At 39.3% G+C, this 22,095-nt stretch overlaps 1 protein-coding gene across 11 annotated transcripts in view; it reads left to right on the forward strand.

The window, feature by feature from the left end:
* The window catches only part of ZNF385B (zinc finger protein 385B), a 366,359-nt gene that overhangs the window by 327,542 nt on the left and 16,722 nt on the right, over positions 1-22,095 (forward strand). For all 11 annotated transcript variants that reach the window (XM_059876392.1, XM_024977375.2, XM_059876390.1 and 8 more), the window contains 1 exon segment: positions 319-481. In XM_059876392.1, the coding sequence (XP_059732375.1) occupies positions 319-481 (163 nt within the window).

Raw genomic sequence — 22,095 nt, forward strand, 5'->3', positions numbered from 1 at the left:
TAACCCAGATGGGCAGTGGTGGGAAGACATAAATGACAAAGTTCACCTTCATCCCAGTTTTGCCCTAACCCTTCTGTCCACTTGTATAATGTCTGGTTTTGAAAAACACAGGTCCTCTGTGTTGTATAAAAAAAGGTCTCAGTATGCAGAAATCTCTTAGATACTGGTCTGCTACTCATTAAATGCCAAAAACGTAGTTGAGTGCTGAGCTATAAATGTCTGTGGTGCCTATGACTGAATGTATTTTTTCCTGCATGATCATCCATTGTGGTGTTTGTAAGTAGCAAAACAATGAGCCTGATTTGTTCTCCTTTGTAGAGCCAGGCCGAGGCCCACTACAAAGGAAGTAAACATGCCAAGAAGGTCAAAGCACTAGAGGCAACGAAAAATAAACCCAAAATGGTTTCTTCCAAGGACAGCGCAAAGGCTAATCCCAGCTGCTCCATCACTCCAATCACAGGCAACAACTCTGACAAATCAGGTCAATGACACTTTTTGTTCTTTACATTCCCTGTGTTCCTCCTGGTCCTGTCCTTACCTCACCTCGTTCTCTTCCCCTCCACTGTTGCATGTTACTCTCCATGATTCGTTTTTATAATATGAGTATATTTCCTTCACAGGAAAGGTTATGTGTTTGCACGGAATCTAAGCATATGATATGTTACCATTCCATGTTGTTAAATATATACCTTTAAGTATATATATGTGTGTGTATAAATATATATATATATATATAATACATGCATGAAAATAAGTGGAAGCTTCTTGGTCACATTGTGTTTAGACAAAAATCAAGAAATGGGTCTAAAATACTGAGTTTATTATTCCCCTCTATTCTTTTTATGTTTGGTTTTTGCAATGGATCTTTCAGTCAAGGAATTCTTAAACTTGTTTATTAACAGACATTTTTATATTTTCTTACCCCAGTGAAGAGGAGTTGAAGGGCAACAGAGTAAAGTTTTTTGAGAGAGTAACACTATTAAGTGAATCTAGAAATGTGTCCAATAATAAAAGCTATTGATTTTTTAAGGTCTTTGTAGACTTCCCCTCAGAGTTATAAATGAACTCAAAGATTTTAAAGGAACTTTTCACAGTTATGAGCTGACTAAAAGAACTTTATATAATCGGAAATGGGCTACTCATGGAAGGGCCTCTTAAGAAGAGTCTCTATTTCATAGTCCCAGTGAATCAGCAGTTTTTCTGAGTAGGTTCAAACTGAATGACTCAGGAAGAAGGAAAAAAAATTGTATTTCTAGTGGGTATGCCATGAAATTGGATGTTTAATAGGCTTCCACACATTCACAGCCACCTGTCAGCACCCAAGATGGAGGAGTCTCCCTGTTGCAGTGACCGTCTATGAAGGAAAACTGAGAGAGTGGTCCTTTTCTCCTATGTTCGACTCTCTCTTTAGGTACCTCTCTGTTGTTGGAAGCACACAGACACACACTGCTCTTCTGGTTTTCTTCTCCTCTCCAAATCATTATAGAATTTGAGGACGAGACTTAAGAATGCTTTCCTGTGGTTGCCCAGGGGCTTGGGAGAAAAACAAATCCATTTGTAAAAGGAGGATTCAGAAAACCCTCGTCGGACAAAGAGACTATGTAAAATGTGACCATTATTGGTGAGGTCCCATAGATGCTGGTGCCCAAAGCTCTGAAGCCTGGAATGAATGAGCTGATTCAAACTTGGTGATAAAAGACTTTTGTTCTCTGTGTGATAGGATCACTAAATCGTGATACCTGATGAACAGATAATAAATACTAAATTATTACATCACACTTCTCCCCTTCTAAAGAACAAAACCTTTTTCTGCATATTAGCAAGTTAATCTTTAACCCAGACTTATCAGTTATTAGAGTCAAATATTATCTCCGGTTTATAAATCAGCAAGCCATGGTGAGGTCCACATTGCATCCGCTATCTGCCCAATGTTACCCAGTGTTTGGAAGACTAGGATCCATCATCTCTGACTTCCTGCCTGATTTCATTTTCTACAGGATATTGTTGCCTCTATGAAATAATATTCTGAGAAAGGTTTTCTTACCTGATTTGTGCTACTTATGCACAGAAGTCCTTATAAGCAAATGATAAAAAACAGTGGAGGTTATTGTCACTCCATTCCTTCAGCTTATTTAAGACTTTACAAATAATCATGTTTGCCTAGCGGGTAATAGGAACACACCAAGATCAAGCACAGTAGTGGTATAAACAAGGAAAGAGAATTGAGATCTAGAAGAACCCTAGGAGATGACAGTGGGGAGAGAAAAACAAATCTCAAGCCCAGAGTCTCTTCTCCAGTAGCTATGTGGTTGTCTTTAATCCTATATCCTCTGCTGCTTCTGCCACTCCCCTATGTACCCCCCCAAAATACCTGTGGTCCAGCAGTATTGACCTCACTCACCATGTCATTGTCCAGACTTGGATTAGAAATCATGGAAGCTATATGTATTTGAGGGTTACCTCACTTTTCCATGTTCTTCATACTCAAAATCTTCATAAATTAGTAGGCAAGTCATTGGTTAGGTCATTCAGATTACTTTTTTGTTTCTCCATGTTTTAAATATTGATACTAGTGAAACATTTAATTTGTCCTATTATATCTATAAAAGCAATACCAAAGCTGTTGGGAAATGGCACTATTTAAAAATAAAGGTTATATTTGCTAAATAGATATATGTTTTTTTTTTTTTCCACCTTCAACTAAATGTTGGCTTCTAAGCAATAATTTACACATGTGTTTTGTACAATTTTCAAGTTAGAAAATTAGAAAGTTTGCCCAGATGGGAAATCTGGTCTAAATAATGTAATACAAAACCTATTGTTGACCACCTATTTCTAAATCCTTAAAAAGTTCCTTTTGTCATAACATTATTATGAGAGACGGTCATGACATTTTGGTAACTGGTTTTGATTTTGTTTAAAACCCTACTTTAAGAGAATAGGAGACCCAGGGACCACACCTTCATAAACAGTCTAGGCGGGTCACAGAGGGAAGGGGGAGGGAATAGGAAGGAGTGTGGTACTTAATTAACTGAAGTGTTTTATTTCAGACAACGCTGCCTGTAAGGAGTCAGCCAAAAAGTAGAGTAACAGTCACAGTGAGAAGTCATGGTTGACTGATAATTCTTACAAGACTGAAATTCACTAGCACTGATCTTTTTGTTTTGAATGAAGAGTTCCTATCAAGTGAGTTTAAGCAGTATCTATGTGATTCTGAGATATTTGAGTAAAAAGGGAATATGCTAGTAACATGGTGTCTCAGCTATCATTTCAAAATCCAGGCATTCAGAGCACCCAAAAGATTTAGTAATTCAATTTCCTTTCTCATATTTTAGCAGCAATAACTTAGCAATAGAGTATTGTCCAATGAGGGCAAATCCTGAGGAAGAGGAAATAGCCAACTTTTAAGGGAGGGAGCTTCTGAGAGTACAGCATCTGGGGATTCACTGAAAATCAGTTGAGAGAAAAATGTCATTTCAAAGAATCTGACAAGTTCAGGACTGACAGATGATCTCACTCTACTCCCTGAGAACACAGATTATTTATTCTAAGAAGTGACCTAACAATCTTCTAAGAGCTAGAAAAGCCTTTTTACCTGCTATTTTAACAACTGGGGCAACCATTTTTTATGATGCATTTGGAGACATAATTTGATCATGTTGTGTCTGGATCTGAGATTTGTTATAATGAAACTATCAGATATAAAAAGTTCAGGGTATTATTGGAAGCTTTCTCTCTCTCTGTTTTTTTCTTTCAAATCTGTAAAGAAAATGAGTTTAAATTACAGTAACAGGAATTTCATTTATTATAAGAAGCTTTGACCACATGATTGAAAAAAACTAAATATGTTTTATTTCAGGCAAGGATAGCTGTCCTATTCACTTTTTAGAAGTTAGAATAGAATTAAACATAAAATCCAAAGAAATAGCTTTCTAGTCTTCTAGGATCTATCCCCACTTTTCATGATGTATCAGTGGGAGTTCAAAACTTTGCAGGAGGGAGGATAAATGTGCTTTGGGAAAATTGGGGTCAAGACACAGCAAGCATTAGGCAGCTTCAGGAAGATGGCTAGAACATATTGGCCAGACATTCTACCCAAATTTCTCCCTGGAGTTCAAGTGTCATAATGCCATATGATGGTACACTTCCCTGTGATAATATGCCCCTTACATCAAGTTGAATGCTCTTTGTGACAGCATTTAACCACTCATAGCAGAGCCTTTGGAAAACCTTATTTTGAGAAAATAATGAAATATTTTGATAATCAACCTAGAGATAAATATTGTGACAATTCAACCTAATGGTCCATATGTCTAGTCTTTAGCACAAGATTTTTTTAATTAATTAGGTATCAAGATGGGGAAAATACACGTCTAGCTCAAAGTATATAAAGCTATTTAAAGCTAAACAGCTTTTAATCAGTTGCTGTCTAAAAAGATGATAGCAGATGGAATGATTCAAAATGCTATAGATATATTTATAAATGCAATTAAGAGCAAAAGATGATGGAACCAACATGTTCTACTTAAAATATAACAATAGGAATACCTTGGGTTTGTTCAGTTTGTAAAATCCAGTCACATACTATTTTCGTATGACCCCTGCAACAACCCTGTGACTGGTCAGGCTGAGACTAGTATCCCTCTTTCATACATGCACACAATAAACTCTATATCCATTTATTCACTCAGCAAGTATTTATTATCTGTGCTAAGTAGTGTAGTACATCTATAACATTTGCCATTTCTAGGGTACAGCAATGAACAGAAAGACACTTTCTTGCTCCCAAGGAGCTTCCAAAGTAGTGGGGTTTTGTTCGTTTTCCTGTATTGTCTCTTAGGACTACAGAGAAAAATAACATACAGTAGCCACCTTCAAGCTGCTCCCAAAAATATGGCAACACTGAAGTACCTGGATCTTAGATAAATGAAATGCTTTGTGAGCTTGCACCACTCATATCCCAGTAGAGTCAGAGCAGGAACTTGGGGCTTCTGGTCCCATGCAGATTCCACTGTTCCCATTATTTCTAAACTTTCCTAACTCGGAAAAATTAATACAAGTGTCCCAATGGGCAAAGTCAGAAACCACTAACCCACTTTTTAAAAGACTATTGAGTAGGATTATGTATTACTTTTAAATTGTTTGCTATCTCTCGGTATTTTTCAGTAGGAGATGTGGCAGTGAAAGGGCCATTAAGGCTTTGTTTTATTGATAATCTTTCGTTTCTGTGCAATATGTTGTCTGTTTCATTTAACTGCAAGAGACCAAAGCTTTAGGAGTTAGAGATTTTTTCAAGGACAAGTTTGAATGCAAACACTCATTTCACGTAAATGACAAGTGTTCTCAAAGCTCCTGCTTGACAGATGTTGACTTTATGTAACTGGAGGCAGACACACTCCTTTAGATAGAGGTCAGCAGAGGGCAAGAGCATCACCAATATGGCAGAGCCTTGGCTGCCTCCTCAGGGGTCCAGTGGATTTTCCTGAATGTTGTCCACAATTTCAGTAGCATTTGGATCACCCCTCTAAAAGATTTCTACTGGGCACAGAAACACTGTTTTGTTTATCCCCTATGTGTATGCGTGTGTGCAAGTCACTTCAGTCCTGTCTGACTCTTTGCAATCCTATGGACCATAGCCCACCAGCCTCCTCTGTCCATGGGGTTCTCCAGGCAAGAATAGTGGAGTGGGTTGCCATGCCCTCCTCCATGGGATCTTCCCAACCCAGGGACTGAACCCATGTCTCTTGTGTCTCCTGCATTGGCAGGCAGATTCCTTACCACCAGCAGCACCTGGGAAGCCCTGTTTATCCATACCCATGACCATAACATGGAGATAGAGATGACAGTACCAGAAAATACCTAAGAAGGAAGGAAAGAAGTGAGGACATCTCAAAACCTGTTTTAGTTTCCAGTATAATGTGCTTTTGCATGGTGGGAATTCCTCACGTGTGAACCCAGAGCAGTTATCAACTAGTACATCAGTACGATTTGCCTGGAAAGGCTACAGTTCAGCTTTTTATGGTCATCCCATTACCTTATGAAACTGCATTTTTCAATTTTGCTGAAGAGTTTTGCTGCCAAAGATACAAATGGAGACCCTCGCCTCGTCGTTTTTATGGGTTCCCCTGTGTGTTTCACAATTTTTATGTGTTGTTACAGATGGGGCTAAGTTTCCCAACTGACAGCTTCTCATTTCCACAGACTGCTGCAGGACTCCATTAATTAGCCAGCAAGGTCTTTGTAAATGCCTCTTTCCCCCATTTCTGTCTCTCACACCAAGACCTTGTGCTGTTGAGTAGAAGAAAATGATAGTTTTCTGCTTTGGCAGCATCTGTCATTTTTAGACAAGCGCCATCATAAATTTGGCATGCATCTACCCAAATTCAGGAGGCCAAGATTTAGTAGCCCTCATAAAATAATAGATTAACTATATTATGACAAACATCTTAAGGCTGAAATTCTGGGATACAATCATGTACAACATAAATTGAGTCCCATCTGTCTAAAGAGAACAGACCATTATACTAAAGCTCATATTTCCATGAAACGTACATATATCATTAAGACGTTCAAAGTCAATTTAAAAAATGAAACTGCCTCCATCTTTGTCCGTGCACCTTGAATTTGACAGCACCATCCTGCCAGGCAAGGCCGATGACTCTTGTGTAGTCAAGTATTTGTCATCTTCTGGAAACTAACTTCTGAAACTTCTGAGCATTTTATATTGCTTTGAAGTAATACTGAGCACTTATTGTCAGGCTCTCCACTTCTGAAAGTTATTTCCTAGTGTTGCTCTAAGAAAATGAACCAAAAGTTAAGACCAACTTATGATTTACTGAGGATCTGTTAACTTATGACTTACTGGGGATATGTTATAAACCATTATTTTAAGGCTTATATCATTATTAAAAATTTTTCTCATCTTCAGACATTTATTTTAACTGGCATTCATCTCTTTTGATTACATTTATTTACAACTTTTCTGCATCAAATAGATATTGAAATATAAAATGACTTTGTATGGACACTAAATTTTATAAATGTACAAACATAAATTCCCTCGAGATTTTAACAAAGATTACATTTTTATGACATTCAATTTATTTGCTTCGGGAAGAATTCTCTTACACTGACATATTTTCCTGAAATGAGTCAATCATGAAATAGAACTACTAAATAACTATTTGTAGATTCTGTGTGCAGAGCACTGGTTCTAGGTACTTTGGGGGATTCTGGGCAGTTCTGATGATGCTTATAGCCTGCTGCTGCTGCTGCTGCTGCAAGTCGCTTCAGTCGTGTCCGACTCTGTGCGACCCCATAGACAGCAGCCCACCAGGCTCCCCCATCCCTGGGATTCTCCAGGCAAGAACACTGGAGTGGGTTGCCATTTCCTTCTCCAATGCATGAAAATGAAAAGGGAAGTGAAGTCGCTCAGTCGTGTCAGACTCTCTGCGACCCCATGGACTACAGCCTACCAGGCTCCTCCATCCACGGGATTTTCCAGGCAAAAGTACTGGAGTGGGGTGCCATTGCCTTCTCCTGCTTATAGCCTAGTGCCACACAAATTTAACTCTAGAGTTAAAAGTCTAGTGTTTTTCATAAAAACATTTCTAAAGTATTTTCCTTTTCCCTGACATCTTTCTCTGAGAATCAGGGTCACTGTCATGGACACTGGGCATAGTATTACGCAGTAATGGTTTGGTGCTCTCATTTCTATAGGCCAGCATAACTCAATAAAACCTTCTATGGTGAAGAAAATGGTCTGTAATCTGGGTTGTCCAACACGAGTGCCATGAACTATTCAGCTCTTGGAATGTGGTTTGTGCTCCTGAGGAGCCGCATATTTAATTTTATTTAAGTAGCCACATATGGCTACCCTATTGCACAGCACATCTATAGACTGTGGTACTCTCTGCTCTTTTGACTAGCTCTGATTCTAGAGAAGGCATTCCATTCTCTGAGACTCTCTTTTCTCATTGGTAAAGTGGGAGCAGTGCCCTCCCTACAATCAGTAACGTTGTCTGAATCAAATGAAATGATTGCAGAAAGACTTTGCAAAGTGTAAAGCATAATTAAAACAACTGTTATTGGTGTTCTTACAGTTTTGGAGGGGTTGTTTGTTTTTGGTCCTCCTGTGGGGTCTTATCTCAGCTACTTTCAATGAGGTGACAGCTGCCCCTTGTGGTAGTCAGCTATCATTATCTTTTATTATGCTGCACCTAATATAGTATATTCTAGAAACAGATAAAACAGATCCAAGCTTATTAGACTTATATGCAAAAAATAACTTTAACAGCAGTACAACTGATAATTAAAGTATATCATTATATGCCTGGTTCAATTCAGTTCAGTCGCTCAGTCGTGTCTGACTCTTTGCGACCCCATGGACTACAGCACACCAGGCTTCTCTGTCCATCACCAACTCCCAAAGCCTGCTAAACTCATGTCCATTGATTCGGTGATGCCATCCAACGATCTCATCCTCTGTTGTTCCCTTCTCCCGCCCTCAATCTTTCCCAGCATTAGGGTCTTTTCCAATGAGTCAGTTCTTCACATCAGGTGGCCAAAATATTGGTGTTTCAGCTTTAGCTTCAGTCCTTCCAATGAATCTTCAGGACTAACTTGCTTTAGGATTGACTGATTGGATCTCCTTGCTGTACAAGGGACTCTCAAGAATCTTCAATACCACAGTTCAAAAGCATCAATTCTTCGGCGCTCAGCTTTCTTTGTAGTCCAACTCTCACATCCATACATGATTACTGGAAAAACCATAGCTTTGACTAGATGGGCCTTGGTCGGCAGAGTAGTGTCTCTGCTTTTTAATATGCTGTCTAGGTTGGTCATAGCTTTTCTTCCAAGGAGCAAGCATCTTTTAATTTCATGGCTGCAGTCACCATCTACAGTGCTTCCCCATCTATTTGCCATGAAGTGATGGGACCAGATGCCATAATCTTAGTTTTCTGAATGTTGAGTTTTAAGCCAACTTTTTCATCTCTTTAAGAATTTTCCACAGTTTGTTGTGATCTGCACAAAGTACCAATGTCTAAACATTTTATATAGATTATCTTATTTAATTATAAAAATCCTTTGAGGGACACTAGAACATGAGACCTAGAGAGGGAAAATAATGGCTCAGAGTCATTCAGATGAAAAGTAGTTTCAAGGTCTCACCCAGGTGATCCCTCAAATTCGCTACCATGATACACTGCCTTTAGATGAAGATTCATGAACTTTACTGTACATGCTTTTTGAAGACTGTTTGAGATTCTTTTTCACTGGGTCTGACATCTCAGAAATGTGTGTTCTTTCTTTCCCCATTCTATTTTACAACTGTTTTTTAAAAATCAATTTTTGAGTAGCTTTGGATAAAGATATATTAACCAAGGTATGATTGTTGAGTACCTTTACCTACCTAGCATGTAGTAGAAAGAGCATAAGCTTGATCATTTCCACCTCTCACTGAATGTTTAACTCTGACTAAGTAATGTTCATTGACCTTCTCTTTCCCCATCTATAAAATAGGGGAGCTGATATCTACCTCCCATGATTGTCGTCAGGAATACTGAGTCAATAAATGTGCCTGGCTCACTGAAGACACTGTCCTTTTGAGTTTATGACCATTTCACGCCATGCAACAGTGACCTACACTTACATCCCTTCATGTGCTTCTTTTATTGTTGTTATTGTTTAGTCTGACTCTTTTGCAGCCCCATGGACTGTAGCCCACCAGGCTCCTCTGTCCATGGGATTTCCCAAGCAAGAATACTGGAGTGGGTTACCATTTCCTTCTCCAGGGGATCTTCCCAACCCAGGGATCAAACCCGAGTCTCACTGCAGGCAGATTCTTTACCACTAAGCCTCAGCGAAGCACTTGATTTATTAGCTCAGTTCAATTATTTGCATTTTTGTCTTCATTCCAGGACATTAGGGTCTGATGAACCTGAACTCTCCCAGTGGGACATTTAAAGATGTGGAAGGACCCTTCTTGCTCTCCTGTGCATATTTGTATAATGCAGGAAATGTCTTTCTACTTGTCTCCCACTGGTTAACGTATCATCCATTATGTTCCCTGCAGATGCTGGCATTGCATCCTGCACACAGCAGTCACATACTCAGCATATATTAGACTACTATCATTAAGAAGAATTTAATGGGGTAAGCTCTGGTACCCTCCCTAGAATATGAACAGGGCAGCAAGACACTGGTTAGCTCTTTCTCTTCATATTCAATAAGACAGATGCCCCACCTCCTAAGTCAACAGTCTTTTCTGGGTGTAGCTAGGGTATTAAAACAAGGGACAACCTAAAACAACTTCATTTATTGAGGGAGAAATTGGGTACTACTCGTGAAGAAGCAGCCCAGCCTGAAGCCCGGGTTGGCTACTGAGACGATAGGAGTGGGAGGGAACGTGTAATCAGAAGGAGAAACACGGCCCTGCCTGACAAGTCCCTGCTGGCATGTATGTCCGTAAATAAGGAGAAATTTGTCAGTCCATACATTTTATTTCTAACAAACAGCTTGCAAAAAATTCTTAGTATTTAATTTTTTGTTTCTTGTATGCTGTTAATATATTAATTACTAAGCTTCTAGAAATTATGTTCTTTTTCTTTTCAATATGAAATGACATAATTCTTGTCATAATAGAGATTATTTTATTCCTTGCTTTCAAATATTTGAACTTCAGATAAGAGTTTTCAATGAATTTTGCCCATTTAACTAACAAAATGGCCGTGTCTAAGGTAAAACAATTTGTCTTCCCTAGCACAATATCTTTGTCCTTAGTTCTCTGTTAACAAATAAAATACTTTCCTCAATGTGGAAATTAGTGTACTACATTTTGAGTTAAAGTTTTTTATGTTATCCTTTTCAACAAAAATTTCACCCCATTATTAACCAATCCAATGATGACAATCTAGCAAATGTTATTTTAAGTACTTTGAAAAATCATTAGCAGATGTTCTATTTATGTTATTTATGGGATTTTAAATTGAGAGAATCCTTTTGGAAAGCAATGTCATAGAATAAATCAAGAGCCATAAAAATGTTAATTCCAATAGATGAATTAACTCCTCTTCCTGTAATTTATACCAAGGAAATAATCCTACATACAAAGCAAGAAAAATAAAATGATATACATGAAGACATTCATCACAGCATTAGTAAAAACTGAAAACAAGATGATCAGCTAGGGAAATTATTTTTAAAAAGTACTTATACCCCATAGAATATTATGCCACCTTAAGGTAAACAAAAGTAACAACATGAAACAAGAGTACAATACATTAAATCAAAAAGTTACAAAATATATTAAAGCATAAGTTACAGAATGGTTTTTTGGGGCATGTATTTACACATATTTATTGAGCTCCCATAGGTACCCAGCCTGACACACACACTGGATACATGATAGTGAACCAGGCCAATGTGGGCTTTGCCCTCATTAGAGCATATCAGCAGGAAGGGTAATACTGAACAGATGATGACAAGGTTGATAGAAAGAAAGGGATGCTGATCTAGTCTGGGAATGAAGGAAGAGCTTAAGCAGGAGACTGAAGCTGTCTCTTGGAGAAGGCAATGGCACCCCACTCCAGTACTCTTGCCTGGAAAATCCCATGGACGGAGGAGCCTGGTAGGCTGCAGTCCATGTGGTCGCTAAGAGTCGGACACGACTGAGCGACTTCACTTTGACTTTTCACTTTCATGCATTGGAGGAGGAAATGGCAACCCACCCTATTGTTCTTGCCTGGAGAATCCCATGGACAGAGGAGCCTGGTGGGCTGCAGTCTATGGGGTCGCACAGAGTCGGACACGACTGATGCGACTTAGCAGCAGCAGCAGCAGCAGCAGAAGCTGTCTTTGTCTGTTGGGAGAGACACAGAGGCTCTGGTTAGGGGTGGAGGGAAAAGGATTCTCAGAAAAAGGACCAGTACTGCATACAATGGAAGATGTGAAAGACTGCCCTATTTAAACATCTGAGACAATGAAAGAACGCTTGGGGACAATAGAAGGAACTCAGGATGTTGGTGAGAAAGTAGTTGCAATGATGGCTAGGGACAGAAATGAAGGTGGTATGGGCATAATGAAGTGATGGGCCTAGACACAATGGTTCTTTTTCTAATCTTTTAATTTTTTATTTTATTATTAACTTATGTATTTGGCTGCTTTCAGGCTTAGTTGTGGCATGCGGGATCTTTAGTTGCAGTATGCAAACTCTTAGTTGTAGCATGTGGGTTCTAGTTCCCTTATCAGGAATTGAACCCGGGCTCCCTGCATTGGGAATGCAGAGTCTTAGCCACTGTATTCCTGTGGCCGACTAGTGAAGCCTGTTCTCTGAATGGTGTTCTTAAATCCATAAAATGAAATTGATAGTTTTACAAAGGAAACCAATTGTATTAAAATACCATTGTCAATGTTTGTTATGATACAGTAGTATACCAATAATGCATTAAATAAGATCTAACAGCTGGTCTAATATCTGCCATAATTTTGAAGTGTTGCTAAATACTAACCTTTCTATGACAACTATAATATCTCATTTAAAAATATCTGATGTGTATGGGTGACAAAGGTAAATGTATTACCAAGACTGCTATAGTTTGTTGCCTTCATTTATAATTGAAGGATATGGTGAATTTCAGTTAGAGATAAAAGAAAATATCTATATCTTTTTATCATCCAAGTTCATGGATCCTGAGAACTCATGGACCCCTTGGAAGTCCACAGACCCCAGGTTAAAAACTCCTGTTTAGTGTTTAAGAGGATTGTGGGTTTGTTGTTTTGTTTTGTTTTGTTTTTCTCTCTCTCTATTCTCCACATACCATAGTACTTGCAAAAGAATTTCTTCTAATGAGTTGATGGAGCGTCCTTGGTGGCTCAGTAGTAAAGAATCTGCCTGCAGTGCAGGAGACGCGGGTTTAAGATGCTGGTTCAAACCCTGGATGGGGAAGATCCCCTGGAGAAGGAAATGGCAACCCATTCCACTATTCTTGCTTGGGAAATCCCATGGACAGAGGAGCCTGGTGGACTACAGTTCATGGGGTTGCAAGAGTAGGATGCAGTTTAGAGCTAAACCACCACCACAACCAATGACTTAATGAGGTTTGTATACCTTGGGGCAAAGCTGGGCAAGAAAAAACTCTTAGCCATTTGTTTTGTATTATAGTTGGGAAGCTCACAGTCTGCAGTACAATGTCATATCTCTTTCTTGCTCAATTTCATCATGGTCACAGTCATAAGCCCCCATGTTGCAGTACCCCTAAGCATGATGAGACACCCTAGACAAACCCCTTTAGAGATCAGGCTTCTTAAATCAATCTCACCTTTTTAAAGGAGACTTTCTGTGGTTGACAGACTTTTTCCTACAACCTGTATGTCTTAAATATAAAGCTGGCTTTGACAACTTTGCAATAAAGCAGCAGATTGAATTTAGGTACAAATGCTAGATTTGAAATGGAGAAGTATGATTGCCTTTTAGCGATGTATTTTTAAGGGGTTGGTAGTTTTCTTATACCTGGGCAGTCCAGCCCCTAAAAGTCTACACAGTCTCCTTAGGGCAGGCAGTACCCAGTTAAGTCCATGAAGAGTAAAAGCCTGTACCTATCTCTTGGAACAGCCTAAGGCAATAAACTTGTTGGCTGACAATGTTTTATACATTCTCTATTAGGTAAAGATATACATTTTAGGTGAGGACTCAGTTTCCTCAGTACCTCTCAGGCTGACCTTTCCATCATCGGCGTGCTCCTCACCCTGCCTGGAGCCTCAAAGCTAAGCCTAAAGTCTGCATCTAGAAAGGAAGAAGGTGGGGGGAGGAGAATTCAAATGTCCCCCTTGTACCTTGTGAATGTTTCCTCTGTGAAGGGCCATTAGTTTAGAAGAAAAAGAACCTGTTCCTCATTCCACCTAGAAAATTAGTTTTTAATCTTACTCCTGGCTTTTGAATCGCTACTGGACCTACTCCCCGAGGGATTTGATTTGAGTGACATGAGTTACTTATTCTGTTTTCCATAATAAAGCTGCCTCAGAAATAACTGTGTCACATCTCTTGGTGACAAATCAGAAAAGGGGCAATTTTTCAACCTGAAGAAGTCGAAATATGATTTCTCTATTGTGTAAGTCAAATGACTGGAAAACTGTACAAAATAGGAGAAAGCTGTTCATTAGATTCAAGGTCTAGCAAATAAGCCCTGTTTTGTGCTCACTTAGAAGTGACAAGTTCACTACATCAGTGCCAGCTCACTGATACAGAGTGTAAGCTGCCAGCTTCCAACATGGAGGTATTTGGAGATGCCACTGTTTTATCTGAGTGCGAGACTGGCAGCTTCTGCTCTCAAACAAAGTGGCACAAGGGACGATGGAGCAGGTGTCATGTGGTTCTCAGACAAGGAGGGCAGTGACTATCATTTCACTGGGTCACAAAATCACTGAGGGGGGTGTAGCCCACTGGCCAGAACCTGATTGGCACAGGCTTTCAAATGGAAAGGGCAGGGATGTCCTCAGTCACTATTGAGCCTGGCAGAAAATTACATCACAGGACCTGTTTTGAATTTATAAAATTAGCCACCTGACTGATGGGTCCTAAGTTACTTAAATACGCTTTTTTGTTTTTTAATCGTAAGTGCATGCACATTCCAATTCAGTAGAGTCACTTTTATTTATAGATAATTTCCCGTGCTTCCAGGATTAGTCTAAAGGCCAAGATATGAAAATTAGACATAAACACAGTTAATTAGGAATTAGCAAGCGTCACAGTGATAAACCATGCTTGAAGAGACAGGATTTCTGGAATTTAGCTAGAGCCGTGGTAACATGGCATCAGGTGGAAAGGGCCCGCAAGCATCATATTGACCCACTGTATAATACTTTAGTGCTATGAGAATTTCATAAACTAGCTTTCATTTCCACGTTGGTACTTAGCTTTTTGGTGTTTCTGAGCTTGTCATGCAAGTCCTTTACTTCGTTTTACATATCATAAGCCATATGGAGAATTCTATATGGCTTATTCTTTCCACTTTCAAAGCAGTCCAGCGATTCACTCTCAAGTGGGGCACTGAGATCAACATTTTCCAACGAGAAGTCTTGTGACTGTCAAAGCAGGTGAGCTAACTGGCAGGTATTGTGACCCTTCTGGACATTTAGAATTAGATCAAGTCCAAATGAGGCTCCTAGGTGGAGGAGGCCTAAATGGGCGACTATAGGACTCAGAATATACTGGGTCAGTCTCAGGCCACCTGCTAAAGATGATGTGTCTTAGGGGTTTGGGTTGGTCATGAGTGGTATCCTCACTAGGATACAAAACCTGCATCTGATATCTAAAAGGGTGAGGAAAGTTAAATAATACCACAAGACATAGTACTTGGAATTTCTTAAAGAGCATTGTTGCATAAGTTTATCAATCATGTAATTGTTGATAACTCAGATGAGTATCAGTTCAGTTCAGTCACTCAGTCATGTCAGACTCTGTGAACCCATGAATCGCAGCACGCCAGGCCTCCTTGTCCATCACCAACTCCCGGAGTCCACCCAAACTCATGTCCATTGAGTCAGTGATGCCATCTCATCCTCTGTCGTCCCCTTCTCCTCCTGCCCTCAATCTTTCCCAGCACCAGGATCTTTTCAAATGGGTTCGCATAAGGTGGCCAAAGTATTGGAGTTTCAGCTTCAACATCAGTCTTTCCAATGAACACCCAGGACTGATTCCTTTAGAATGGACTGGTTGGATCTCCTTGCAGTCCAGGAACGCTCAAGAGTCTTCTCCAACACCACAGCTCAAAAGCATCAATTCTTTGGTGCTCAACTCTCTTCACAGTCCAGCTCTCACATCCATACATGACCACAGGAAAAACCATAGCCTTGACTAGACGGACCTTTGTTGGCAAAGTAATGTCTCTGCTTTTGAATATGCTATCTAGGTTGGTCATAACTTTCCTTCCAAGGAGTAAGTGTTTTTTAATTTCATGGCTGCAATCAAAATCTGCAGTGATTTTGGAGCCCCCAAAAATAAAGTCTGACACTGTTTCCACTGTTTCCCCATCTATTTCCCATGAAGTGGTGGGACCAGATGCCATGATCTTCGTTTTCTGAATGTTGAGCTTTAAGCCAACTTTTTCACTCTCCACTTTTACTTTCATCAAGAGGCTTTTTAGTTCCTCTATTGAGTTAGATGAGTATAGTATGATGTAGTTTGTTACTGACTCCTTATGGTTACTGATTGGTCAGGTGGGTTGTTGGGCTACAAACCTCTGATGAGTTTCCAAACACAAAGAGCCCATGAGAAACCTTCCTGAGACCCAGACACCAGTTAAGTTGCAAAGAGGTCTGGCTATATTTTTGTGATATTTGTGTTTTCACATGTACTTTAGATTTTCTGGCAAAGGTACATGCTTATTATTTATATGTAAGTTTGTGTAGGATTCCTAAAAATATATATGCATTGATATTTGATATGCATATATAAACATATATATATATATATATATATAAAACCTTTGGAAATAATTATTCAAGTACTTTACATAATCAATGGCTAAAATGTATTTATCCATTCTATCTATATTCATTTCACTAGTTATGATTTGGCTGTTAACAGTGGATTTTTCTAGTATTTTTACTTGTGAGATTAGAAAACACTGCAATGAGTTAAATATTCCTTACCTCAACAAACTTATTGTCCACCTATGGTTTTCTGAATATCGGACACAAAGATTAATTAAAACATTGTTCTAGAGCATAAGAATATCTCTATCCCGGTAATAAATTTAAGTGTGAAACATTGCAGTTAGTGTGAGATCAAAATATAATTATATGAAGAGGATTATGAGAACATAGAGCAGTGGTTGAGAGGGAAAAACTTGGAGAGTAGACTGGAAGTAACAATATCATGGCATCCGGTCCCACCACTTCATGGGAAATAGATGGGGAAACAGTGGAAACAGTGTCAGACTTTATTTTTCTGGGCTTCAAAATCACTACAGATGGTGACTGCAGCCATGAAATTAAAAGACGCTTACTCCTTGACCAACCTAGATAGCATATTCAAAAGCAGAGACATTACTTTGCCAGCAAAGGTCCGGCTAGTCAAGGCTATGGTTTTTCCTGTGGTCATGCATGGATGTGAGAGTTGGATTGTGAAGAAGGCTGAGCGCCGAAGAATTGATGCTTTTGAACTGTGGTGTTGGAGAAGACTCTTAAGAGTCCCTTGGACTGCAAGGAGATCCAACCAGTCCATTCTGAAGGAGATCAGCCCTGGGATTTCTTTGGAAGGAATGATGCTAAAGCTGAAACTCCAGTACTTTGGCCACCTCATGTGAAGATTTGACTCATTGGAAAAGACTCTGATGCTGGGAGGGATTGGGGGCAGGAGGAGAAGGGGACGACAGAGGATGAGATGGCTGGATGGCATCACCAACTCGATGGACGTGAGTCTGAGTTAACTTCGGGAGTTGGTGATGGATAGGGAGGCCTGGAGTGCTGCGATTCATGGGGTCGCAAAGAGTCGGACACAACTGAGCGACTGATCTGATCTGATCTGAACAATATCTCTAAAGAAGTTTTATGATGATCCAAGGAGGATAAATGGGGGCCTGAAATGAGGCAGTGGCAGATGGTAGATGCTGAATAAATGTCTATGGGATGAAAAGGTGAATAAGGCTGACAGAAGAGGTATTTAGGAGGTAGTATCAATAAATTTTGGTCATTCATTAAATGTAGAGGATAAAAGAGGGAAGAATTCAGGAGTCTTTGCTGACAATTCTAATATACAACCATAAGGTCATCAGTGGACGTGGGCACTTCTTGGAAGGGTCCCTTTGTGGAGCAGCTCATTCATTAAGTATCTGGCATGTTGAGTTGGAAATACCCAGAAATATATGTCCACAGACTATTAGGGAAAGAGAAGGGGGGCAGTTCATGAACCTGTAGAACTTTCACCTTAGGAATCTCTGTCAGTGTGGTAGAGGAAGTCATTGGAGTGAATTAGATTACATAATGCACAAAGAGGACAATAAATGACCTTGAGGGATGCCAACACTTAGAGGCAGGCAGAAGAAGAGGAACTGATGAACAAGTCCTGGAATGAGCTTTTATTGAGGCTGAAGGAGAACCAGGCAAGGGCAGGGTAGTTGACATCAAGTGGGTAGAGCTTTTCAGGAAGGAAGTTGTATACCCATTGCAAGAGAATGCTACAGAGAGACCATTGGCTTTTGCAGGTGGGTAAGGATGGGATTTCTTTGGAAGGACTGATGCTAAAGCTGAAACTCCAGTACTTTGGCCACCTCATGTGAAGAGTTGACTCATTGGAAAAAGACTCTGATGCTGGGAGGGATTGGGGGCAGGAGGAGAAGGGGACGACAGAGGATGAGATGGCTGGATGGCATCGCTGACTCGATGGACATGAGTCTCGGTGAACTCCGGGGGTTGGTGATGGACAGGGAGGCCTGGCGTGCTGCAATTCATGGGGTCTCAAAGAGTTGGACACGACTGAGCAACTGATCTGATCTGATCTGAAGGATGGACAGGGAGAGAGGAACGGGAAAGAGCCACTGCACAGGACCACTTCAAGTTCAGTGCCAAAGAAAAGATAAATGGAAAGCTCCATGAGTGAACCAAGTCAGAGAATGGCTTTGGAACATGAAAATGTTAGCATTTTGTAAACAGAAAGAACCTAATAGAAACAAAATAGAGCTATAGGAAAGAGAGAAGAGATTTAAAAGATAGATAGTCCAGGTGGAAAGCACTCACCTTTCCTCAGAGATGCAAACAAAATAGGTGCAGAAGGAAGAAACTGTAACATCAGTGGTAAATTCATCCAGCTGGGCCATTTTTCTCAGGAATGGAAAGCCAGACATTTGCTCATGAGAGATTTGCAGTATCAATAGAGGACTTAAGAAAAAGGCTAAAGCTGCCTTGGGCAAGCTGACTGGTTGTGTATATTTCCTTTGTAGAATCACTTGTTTTCCCACTTGTCTGATTTATTGACATGTTCTCCAGGTATATAACTTTTCTACTATATATGTTTCTAATTAAGCAAATCTAATCTGTAAGTTTGGAGAAGGCAATGGCAAGTCACTCCAGTACTCTAGCCTAGAAAATCTCATGGACGGAGGAGCTTGGTAGGCTGCAGTCCACGGGGTCACTACTAGTCGGACACGACTGAGTGACTTCATTTTCACTTTTCACTTTCATGCATTGGAAAAGGAAATGGCAACCCACTCCAGTGTTCTTGCCTGGAGAATCCCAGGGATGGCGGAGCCTGGTGGGCTGCCGTCTATGGTGTTGCACAGAGTCAGACACGACTGAAGCAACTTAGCAGCAGCAGCAATATGTAAGTTTACAGAAATTAAAAATGTGTGTGTAGTTATTCCATTACCAAAAGAGCTCTACTTTCAAAAAAAAAAAATCTTTTAAATAGTGCATTCAAATTATTACTAGATTTTCCAAGATCTTTTTGCACGTCACCTTCTAAGAAAACATCTATATTTATATCTATATTTATAACTATATCTATAGTTAGTATCCATGGACAAGAATACTTAATAAATATAAAAAAATAATAAAGATTATGCTAATTAAAAAAAAAAGAAAACATCTAATAAATAAAGAGAGGCAAACTGTTATATCCAAACATTATCTACAATGTAGGTCTTCTCTTCCTGCTCTTTTAACAGCTGCAGTCCTGTTAGACTACAAATGAATCCTCATTTCTTTGTGCATCTACCGATACAGTGATGATGCTCCAGCATCTGTACATCTCTAATTACATTTTGTTTTGCAAAGAACTCCAAGGTAACAAATTGGCTTCTTCATCTTGCAGTTCATATGCTGCTGCTTCCTCCCCTCCCTCATACATCCATTAACTGTCTTAATGGAATTCTATCTTAAACTTTAAAACGTGTCATCAGTTGGTGGTTTCTATCATTTGTACTGTGTCAGAGCATAGATAAGAAGTGGACAAGTGGGGCAGAGGCTTAAGAAGTCTTCTGCAGCACAGGAGTTGACATACATACAGGTCCGCCATGTTTCTTTGTCTGGTACAGAGTCCCATGGGCTTTTCAGTTTCATTCCTCACAAGACCACACGAAAAAAGTAGGTCCTCTGACTGACACCATTCATTTCTCATCATTGAGAAATGGATAAAATGAAGAGAATGATTTCAGAATTCTGTTTCAAAGTGAACTAATTTGCTTTCATGAGTGTTAAGCTATAATCCGGGCATTTCTTTTGTTTTTTTTTTTGAAATAAAAATGAGATGTTGGACAAGGCACTTGTGAAAACAGGTAACAGTATGACCAGCCATCCTTTCACTGCATGCTTCTGGTGCCTAATCTTTTTTGTGCAGAATCAAGTGTAAAAAGGGAAATTATTGTAAAAACTGACAAGCAGTATCCTTCAGTGACCTCAGAAAGCACAAAGTACGATTCTATTGAAATTGTAGTCTTCTTTTCATGAGCACTTTTCTGAATTTGGAACTCCTTTGCTATTCTGGAAAGCTTGGCTTGGAAAGACATTGGTAGGTGTGAGTGAGCAAGGCTCTGACAAATGGTAAATGACAGCACAATAAACAGAGAACCTGTTGCATTTTCACTGAAAGCAAAATTCATATATTAAAATTCTATCCAAAATTTAAGTCTTTTGAAGCCATAATGATAAAAATACTATGTAACTGAATGAATATTATTGCTCCTAAAAACTCATTGCTTTGGGGCCTGGGGTGTGAGCTGGCATTGTCCACTTGCAGTGATTTACTTCTAAAGACTGGTTCACATTTTTTTTCAGTACTCATTTTTTTCGGTACTCAACACAAGACACAGATTTAGATATCCACAGCCTTTAAATGTGAAACAGAACATGACCTTGATCTCATTAACTGTGAATCACTTGAGCATAGGCCCCAAAACTATTAACTTTTCATCGTGTCTTCCGCCTGAAGCCCTTGCCTTACCTTTACAATCTTATTGTTTCTTAGAGCCCAAGGAGAAAATGATGGTATTTTGCACATGTTCAGATTAAGGCACCAATCACTTAAGTCACTTGCTTTAGGTTTATTCATCAGTAAACAGAACTAAAAATACCCAAGTTTTCCTGGCTGAGAGACCAGGAAGTTTGGTCACCCTCCTAAATACCATTATCTCTAATCTCAGTGAATGATACTACCCACCATTCACCAAGTGTTCATGCTGAAATCTTGGTAGTAATCCTTGATTCCTTTCTCTGGTACCCTACATCTAATCAGCCAGTAAGTCTGGTTGTTTCTACCCATAAATATATCCTAAACATACTGCTCAATTCTCTACTACCACCCTGGTCCAAGCAACCATCGGCTCCCTTTTGGACAACTACAGTAGTCTCCTAACTCACCTCCCTGTGTTATCATTTCATAAATTCTTCTCCACATACCAGTGAGAATGATCCTAGGAAAACATGGCTCGGATCACCCCTCAGGAGACTCAGAAATCACACTTAGATCACATCCAAATTTCTCTCATGCTCTATCAGACTATATGGCCTCTGATCAGCTCCTCCACCTCACAGCCTGCATTCACTCTTCTCATTCACCTTGATCTTGCTCATTTCAAGGTTTTTGTACTTGCTATTCTTTCTTCCTGGAATGCTCTTCTTCCCAGAATTCCTGCTATTTTATTCAAGGGTCTGTCAATATTACCTCTTTAGACAGCCTTGAAATGACTCTATTACCATGCCATGCTTTATTTTTCTTAGTATACGTCATACTATGAGACTATATATATACACACACATTATACATATATATGCATGTATATATATGTATATATTATATACATTTTTATATATGCTTATATATATATATAATATAAACACGCTATATACCTGCTTATATGTATTTAACATACATTTTATAACTATATACACATGTAATAAAAGTATATGTGTATTTGTATAAATATATATATATATATATATACTTTTCTGGCTCCACCACTAGATAATTAATTTTATTGATTCAAAGATCTGGTCTTTTCACCTCTAACTTTAGTGCCTAGGATAATGTCACAGGTAGTCAATAATTATTAAATTAGTTGGATGGGTAGATGGTTATTTCCTTATGATGTATTCTTAGGTGGG

The sequence above is a fragment of the Bos taurus genome, chromosome 2 (genome assembly GCF_002263795.3).
Source record: "Bos taurus isolate L1 Dominette 01449 registration number 42190680 breed Hereford chromosome 2, ARS-UCD2.0, whole genome shotgun sequence".
In the NCBI taxonomy this organism is placed as follows: Eukaryota; Metazoa; Chordata; class Mammalia; order Artiodactyla; family Bovidae; genus Bos; species Bos taurus.